This window comes from Corvus moneduloides, chromosome 6 (genome assembly GCF_009650955.1).
Source record: "Corvus moneduloides isolate bCorMon1 chromosome 6, bCorMon1.pri, whole genome shotgun sequence".
NCBI classification, from domain to species: Eukaryota; Metazoa; Chordata; class Aves; order Passeriformes; family Corvidae; genus Corvus; species Corvus moneduloides.
In genome coordinates, this window is record NC_045481.1 from 46,340,533 (window position 1) to 46,348,981 (window position 8,449).

General features: G+C 36.0%; 1 protein-coding gene across 1 annotated transcript in view; it reads right to left on the minus strand.

Annotated features, from left to right (window-relative positions):
* The window catches only part of MUC6 (mucin 6, oligomeric mucus/gel-forming), a gene marked incomplete at its 5' end in the record, with an annotated part of 43,467 nt that extends 35,245 nt beyond the window's left edge, over positions 1 to 8,222 (minus strand). Inside the window, 8 exons of the mRNA XM_032113176.1 lie at positions 42 to 164; positions 960 to 1,167; positions 2,114 to 2,223; positions 2,622 to 2,709; positions 3,825 to 3,951; positions 4,561 to 4,801; positions 5,814 to 5,867; positions 8,102 to 8,222. Of these exons, the coding sequence (XP_031969067.1) occupies positions 42 to 164; positions 960 to 1,167; positions 2,114 to 2,223; positions 2,622 to 2,709; positions 3,825 to 3,951; positions 4,561 to 4,801; positions 5,814 to 5,867; positions 8,102 to 8,222 (1,072 nt within the window). The remainder of the gene's footprint in view (positions 1 to 41; positions 165 to 959; positions 1,168 to 2,113; positions 2,224 to 2,621; positions 2,710 to 3,824; positions 3,952 to 4,560; positions 4,802 to 5,813; positions 5,868 to 8,101) is intronic.
* Positions 8,223 to 8,449: the final 227 nt, after the last annotated feature.

An 8,449-nucleotide genomic window follows, 5' to 3' on the forward strand; every position in this document is an offset into this window, starting at 1 on the left:
AAACATTCGTGTGATCCATTAAGAATATGATGAAATGATACCTTCTGGACAAAAGCAGCCATAGGTACAGTGACTGGAACAGCTGTACTCTGGGTTGGAACAGGTTTTAATACATGGAGAACCACATTCCTCATAGATTTGGTTCGCAGAACATTTTCCCACAGCTGCAACAAACAGTGGGAGTGTTAAGATTTTTAAAGTGTAAACATAGAAGAATGTTTCATCTGCTACCTAGCAAGGAAAAGACCTTCTGATTTCTGACACTAACATTCTTTTACCCTGCCTCAATACTCATTTCATCATCTGAGTATTCACAGTTACCATCATATTCACTCTGGCTTTTTTTCATTTTTCATGCTGTACTTAGTGGAAACATTTTTCAGAAGCTTGAAGAATGGCAAACAGGCCATACTGCAGCCTAATGAAGTACCACAAATCATATTTTCTGTAGTACTTCAAGGTTTTACTTCTAATCAGTCATTGTAAATAAAAAGGCCGAGCATCTGAAAAAGGACTACTGAAAATCATCTGTGAATAAAAGGAGCGATGGCAATTGTTAGCAAAAAGGTTAAAAGACCTCAGGGGCTCTTTAAAAGTGCTCTCTCTTCACTTGATAATTTGCTAGATACAATAATAAGAAAACTGTGCTATGAGCAAACAGCCTCCTGGTAGAAGTGTGAAAAATTAAAAGTTTTCACTTGGTGGATGTTTCTGTTTTATTGTCACTGATCTAGACATAGGACCTATGTTTTGAGCTTTCTTCTCCTTTGAGGTTTCCCTGCTCTCCTTCTTACAACTTTACCAAAGACCACTGTTCTCTGTAGAAAATTGTTTGATTAAAGACAGTAGGAACTTCTTTTTATCAGTTGTTTTATATCCCAGTTATTTATCATTATCCCTCTATTTAAGACATAGAAAAGTTAAGCACAGTCTCTCATGAATAAACCATTTGAACTTACAGCAGAAGTTTTCAGTTCTCCAGTTGAACACCATTTGGTGGGACATAGCACATTGCCTGGAATACTCGGACAGTGTAGAGCAAGTGCAGTTGTTTTGTCCTGGCTCACTGCAGTCCTGCATATCGAGCTGGCAACGAATCACAAACCCATCTTTTGGTATACTGCAGGTTGGTGACACCAAATTAAGTAGCTGAGAGCAGATTATGGCCTAAATAAAAAGAGAAAGAAAATTGTTCCTAGTGGTGTTTCCTTCATATGAAAACCACAATGGAATAACATTGCTAGTTATGATTTTCTTGTTGGTTTTGTTTGTTTTTCCCCCTACAGTTTAATAATTGTATTTGACTTAAAATGTGTGAGAAATTCACTGGTAGAAAGGAATATAAATCCACTGTACAATAGGAGGAACTTGATATATTGAAATAATTCTGCTTCTCATTATGTTGAAAATTAAGTCACTTTCTATGCCATCGACCCCCCTAAAAATGGCTGAGAACATTATACACAGGAAATGTGTTGTCTCATGGAAATTCAGTTCCAGGACAAACATCCCAGATGTGAAGATCACAAAATTCATTCCTCTTTGAGCACACATTTGGTGCATTTCTCTTGCCTGCATGTTTGTGTTGCCTATCATGCTGCCTACTGCAGTATAAGGTCTCAGAGGTTCTCAGGCACACTGATTTTCTCTTCATTTAGAACTGTAAGTGATAACAATTGACAGTGGTTGTCCCTGTTATCAGTGCTGTTATCTGGCAATATGTTTTAGGCATTGTGAATATCTTCAAGTCTGTACAGTTTATAGTATCAGCTGTTAGAAAAAAAGTTCTTAATGCTTCACTGTTTCCATCAATTTCCTGTGATGACCTGGATGGAATTCCAGAAAGCTGTGAGCTAAATGCTGGTTGATTTTTATGAGTGATTTAAATCTAGCCTTAAAACGCCTGGGGGCTTTCATTAAAATGTATTTTAATGCAAAGAACTCCTTTTCTTTCTCATATCATGCTATACAAATGTTGACTTTACCTGTTTTCATGGAAGTCAGTTTTATGAAACCACTGCCTCTCTGTTGTTGATTTCTATCTATCTATCTTGCCCCCCCTGCCCCCCTGCTAAGAATCCTGCTGCAGAGAAGCCAAGAAGATCTTTCTTACATATTTTTTGTGAGGAACAGTGGAAATTGGTATCTCCTCAGACAGGCAAATCTCTGATGGATCATCCATTTTTTGTAAAGCAGCAAATTTAAATGTATCGAGCAATTTACCTGAAAATTGAAGGGTTAAAATTTGTCAGGAAAAAACCTGCATTGGTTTGTTTACTTGTTGCTGTGATGTAGCAAAACTCAGATTTTACTCTTTGACTGTTAAATGGCCTACTAGTTAATCTTCCCAATGACAACTCTCTTGTGAAAATTAGGAGGGTGTGATCCTTACCACCTGTTTATAAAAGATAAGAGTCCTTATCACTTGTGTGAGGAACCCACTATATTATGCTCATAGCAGATAACAGAGTGTAGCATAACCATAGGAGAAGTATGTTGGTGCCCCATTTGGGACTGCTTTATTCAATTCTGAAACCCAGCAATGCTATCACAGTATTCAGTTTTCACCTTGACTCACTTTACTTCATTCCCCTTCTGTCGGAAATGTCCTTGTTTCTTACCTTCACGCACAAATTCATTCAATTCATAACCATCGTAGTTCCCACACATTCCACAGGTTTTCCCCATGTATTTTTTTTCAGCCAAAACCTAAAATAAGATAGAAGAAAACATTTAAAAGGATCACCCTAAGTAAAATTACCTGCACAGCTTTACCTTTCTCAACCAAATTCAGTTCAAGCACCCAAAAGTGATTCTTCTTATTAATTTCAGTGACTTTTTTGAAGGAAGAGTTTTGTAAGCAGTGACATCTTTTCCCAACAGGCAAATAGTGACTTTTTTTTAATTAGCATTTAAAGAAGAATAAGATTTGAAGACGCTTACAGAGAAGGGAAAGTAGATAATATTCTAAGGAGCCCAAAAAAAAAAAAAAAAGGAAATTAATGCTGAATGCTTGCTAATATCTTTGTTGACAGACCATGAATTTCAGGTTTCTTCTCTTAAGAAACTTAGGGTTACAGGAAGAAAATCTGTTTCAGAAGAAGGTTATTCAGTTCTCTGTTGCTCTGGAGATTAAAATGGTAGTATTACTGGCTACAAACAATGAATTATTATGAAAATATTAGATCAGGGGAAATAAAACTATATTGTTTGTATAGTCAGATTAACCCATCACAGTAGCATTTTCTCTTATATGTCTTATTAATGCTGATAAATCTCCCAGAAAATTTATTATATATGACTCTCCTCGTTTTAGCAAACTTATCAATTTAGAATTCAGTGTCTTTTGTGGCAATAATATCACAGGTCACACTGAGAAAATGTATTGGGGATTTTGGAGGGAAAACCTGAAAAGATTGAGAAAAAGGAAGGAAACAAAGAAACTGGTAGAAGAACTTAATGTTTGAAACCAAAAGAGATCCCAGGGAAGCACAGTAGAAAAGACTAAACTATGGCATACAGTATTAAATTCTACACAACTTTAAACAGCATCTCTTCAGCAAAACATTGCAGCTGCTGGAATACCCTGAGGAAAGATTAAAATGTGTGAAAGTGTCCACAAATCTCAGCACTGGTGGCTTTAGTGCTGCAAGTGAAAGAAACATGCAAAGTTGTTTATTTCAAGAGGAATGGATAAAACAGGAAAAGATAAATATCAAAATAGTAAATACATGCAAAAGCACCCATTAAGTTCAAAGAGTTCTTGTCATTCCAGTGAATCAGTGAGAATTTTCTTCTCTGCTCTATGAGAGCATTTTACTAACCATGAGGTAGTCATCATTGTTCCACATGACAACCAGCTCCATCTCCATCAGCTTGGCCACCAGGCGGATGTTGCGTCCATAAGGCGCTATTTGGATTCCATTGCTGGTGTAAGGCAGCTGAATGACACTGCAATAAGGTGAGAAGAGAAACCAACCTCATAGCAAGATTATGCAGGTATTAGTTATTTATTTTGGGTGTGATAGATGCACAGTCTGAGTACTTGCAGCAACATGAAACAGCATTTTTTTCCTTTTTAGCTGTGACATTTCAAAACACATGAAAGTTTCTATTGATTGAAAATCCATGTCAGCAGTTTCATAGAAGAATCACCAGAAAATGGGGTGCATAGTGATTCTACTACTGACAATGTTTGCACAGGACTTGGCATCTTCACTTGGTTTGGTTTTATTAGAGCTTAGTTATATGTTCCAAGAACTTGTAACAATAAAGATTTTGTGGTAGAACTAATGTTGATTATGCTGAAGAGATTCTATGGCCTGTTAATGTAAGAATTATTGTTACGACAGAAAACTGACAAGATTAGAGAAATCCATAAAGGGAATGTTGTAGAGTGTGAGTGCGTGATGGGAAGCAATGGGAGTAGAGTCCAGTTAGGCATGTTAACTGCAGTAATTTGTTAATTCATTTTTGACACAAAGCAGTCTTTAGTGCACCTGCTATGTAACTCCCTGCCTTCTCTGAACACATCCTTCCCCATTCATGGCAGAATCTTACCCAACACTCCTGACAGAAATGCTGCCTTTCTCAACAATGACAACAGAAGGTCCAAGCTCAATAATGATCCTTGCAATTTTTTTGTCCAGCCCACGACGGAACTGAATGTTGAAGTCTGGGCTGGTCTCATCACATACGGTTGCAAAGATGTAGTTGCAAGTCCCAGTGAAGTCATACTGGTATTTATCAAAGGTTGAAAAATGCCCTCCACCCCATGTAGAACAGGAATCCTTGCTCAAAACTATAAAACAGAAAGAAAAATGGATTTAGGTCTCTTAAAAACATATTTGCTCATTCTGATTAGCATTTCAAATAAAAATACTATGACAAGCTATTAAGTTTCTACTCAGATTAATTCTGTAAACAACATTCTAGCCCTCTATTTTTTTTTCTTTGTAATCTCAAAATTTTATCTCAAGTCATGAAGTGAAACAATATTAGGAGTGAGAGCAATATTCTCATTCACTGTAAGCAGACAAGGATTCGCTAGATTCCTAGCTTGGGAAAAACCCTTCCAACTCCTTCATGGGTAACATAAAGATTTACCTTCTTATTTCAGTCTGCTAGATCTGTTTGCAAGGGTGACAGCTTGCTTCTGGACAGAGCTTTAACATCTCAAGCACAGCATTTACCAAGCTCCCTATGGCATTACTGTATCATGATTAACTGCAGAGTCAAATCACAAGATATCCAAACACAGTCTTCAAAGCCCAACATGTAATTCCCCACTCTTTTGGCTCTGTGTTTGTGTGACAAAGTTCCAACCAGTTTTATAAATATACGGAATGTTTTAATCAGTTTTCATTTTTAAGAAGTAATCTGAAATATTCATCTGAAGAGACAGATTTTCAGATGTGGAAATGAATCATAAAAAAAGAGAGTTACAAATTCAGCACTTGCTGTTAGATAGTTCTGCACCTACTTACAGCATTTGAACAGGCCCTCTGAAGCAGATAATTTTCCTGAAGTAACAAAAATCATGTCCTCAGTTCTGTATTTGTAGACGTAGATTGTTTCTTTTAATTTGTTAATTATTTTTGCTTATGGTGTCATATGAAACTCAGGTATCTTAGAATATACCTTAGAGTCACAAAGTATCGGATAAGTTTATCAAAGTCTACATGCAATTTATATTTATTGTTTTAAAGCCAAAACATTTTTTTTTAACTCTGAAGGAGTGATAAAATGATTACAGAATGCTACTGGTTTTATCCAGGTCATGTAGAAAATACTGTTTCCCAATGAACTGTTACCTGTTGGCAAAAAGTACTCCTCTTCCACACTTCTGTTCTGTCCTGAAGGTCTGACTGGAAAACAGGAATTGGCTAATTGTTATCATTGATCCTTCATGCCCAAGTCCAACTAGTTTAATACATTGTGCTTGAGTGATACTGACCACCAAACCTCAGAGTGTGCCAAGGAAAGATTACCTGGGGCTGCACAATGGTCAGAGTGCAAGAGGTGCCCCTTTCAATAAATATAGGAGCATAGTCACTGTATTTGTTTTTATTTAAATCTTATCAAAGAAAAATAACAAATGGGAATGTCAATAACTCAAGGAAGTTTAAATCTAGATTATGTGTTTGTCTTTTCAATTCAGCTTTTATTAAATAATATCTAGTGATTTTCTTTTAATTTGTCCTTATCCATGCTCTACTGTTTCTCTTGGTATAAGAATAGACAGAAGACAGAGATGAGTTCCTAAATATTTGGGAATTTTTTGTCTGATCACAAGTCTTCAGCTATTTTTACTTTTAGGATGAACTTCATATAGCTTTTCCATGCTTATACTGAATGAGAAATCACCTAATTCAAGCCACTCTCAGTTTCTTCTGCCTAAAGAAATACTCTTTATTATAATAAACTTGCATTTTATATAATTCTTTTTGTTCTACACCTCCACATCTTCCCCGAACTGGATAAAGAATTTCATTCAACCACTGATATGCAACAAGCTTTGGAGTACATAGAATTGCTTTTTAACAGTATGCAGAAGTAAAGCATGATACTTTAGTGTAAAACATTAAAATTGTGAATTACTAGGAAGATTGTCTGTGAATAGAGGATAGAAAAAAAAATCAGAATATTAGGACTGATATCCATACTTATCTAGAGAGGATCTTGTGAAAATTTTGTGTTTTCAGAAGGCCTACAGCCTTCTGTATCCCGTAGCAGAGGAACATCATGTCCCGTAAAATGTATCATGTTAGCATGATGACATTCATGCATTCTTGCCATGGACACAACAACCAAAATGTTTATTGAATGAACTTCAAATTTAGAAGTCAGTGCCTCGCATTTCTTCAGAAAAGGACATGTGAAAAATTGTGTTGTTTCTGCCCAAGGGTTGATGTAGCTCTGTATTTTATTTCCAGCAGAGACCATTAACAGACTGCCCAAGGGAAGACCACCATCAGGTCAGGCATATATACTTCCATAGATATTCTCTCAGTCTCCAACTATTTTCAGTTCAGGGAATTTTGTGAGGCTATTGGGATTTTTCTGCTTACCCCTCCCTTGTACTCTGGCTTCCAAGTCCTTGTCCACCATCCTTTTGAACAGAACCAAAATTTCTTTGTAGCAGAAAATGTCACAGTAACTACAGTCAAAATTTGCCATTAAATTTTAATTATGAGTTAACATTTTAATGATACCTGCCTTTCTAACAGTACTTCTGATAGCTAATATTTTTAGTACTTTAAAGCTATAATATGCTTTTTTTTTTTGCTTTGGCATTGCACATTGTTTTACACAAGTAAGATAGTAGTACCTTACTATTTGTATTTCTCAGACTCAGAAGGACTAGCACAAATTCACAGTAAGTAGGTGGCTGCAGTTAATTTTGCATACATATCTGGATGGATGCACACAAGCCATTCTTTGGATTTAAGGGAAAACTGCTGGTAAACTACCGAAGTGTGGCAGCAGCTGGCACAGCTGAATGTTGACGCACAGATCTGTCCTCACACTGACTCCCCCCGGCTGCTGGCTATAAAGGTGAGGAAGAAGTATTCCATACTCTGTTTCTTTGCATATATGTTTGTTTTAACCTGAAATCTTTAAAATCATTTTCACAGACCTAATTTATACAGAGAATGAGCTTTATTTACTTTCCTGGATTTTGCAATATCAAAAGAATCCATATCCTAGATTTTTAGGTAATATTAGGCAGTAATATGTAGGAACGAAAATCAAACATACCACACAAATTACCCCAGTAGCATATTTCTAAACGTGGAAGGCTACTAAACTGCTCACAGTTTCTATTCTTAGGCATAAAAACCTCAGCATGGCACAATAAAGCACTTTCCATTTAGTTTAAAACTTACCACAGTGAGACAACACATTATACAATCTTTTTACATGTGAAGTCTTCATTCAGAATTTCTAAAATTAATGCTTCAAAACATATGCTCCTTGAGGCAAAGATTTATTTTTATTATGTGCTTTGTACAGTGCCTTCTGCAATATGGACTTGATGCTGAATAGAGTTGTCACTCACACTTGAATGCAAACATTAAATACCAGGTCAGACACTTACTTCTTTGCAGAGATTCTTTCTGGTTTTGGAGAAAAACATGGGACCAATAATTTCCTTCAAAAGCTGTGAAAGGAAAAAGAAAACAAAATGAAGTTATCCTCTGAGCTAAAGGAAGTCGAATATTTGTATATTTATTTATTTATTTTTAACCATTTCACAAAGCAGGGTCAGCACGTATGAGTTGTGTCCTGCCACACAAATCTGAATGGAAATTATCATGGAAAATCATGTAATTCATATTACATAATTAAGGTAGAGAAAATTCTTCTGTACTGGTCAAATGTTATCAAAATCTGCCAAAAATCCTATGCAATATGAAAACTCCTGTACTTCATACTAAAAACCTAT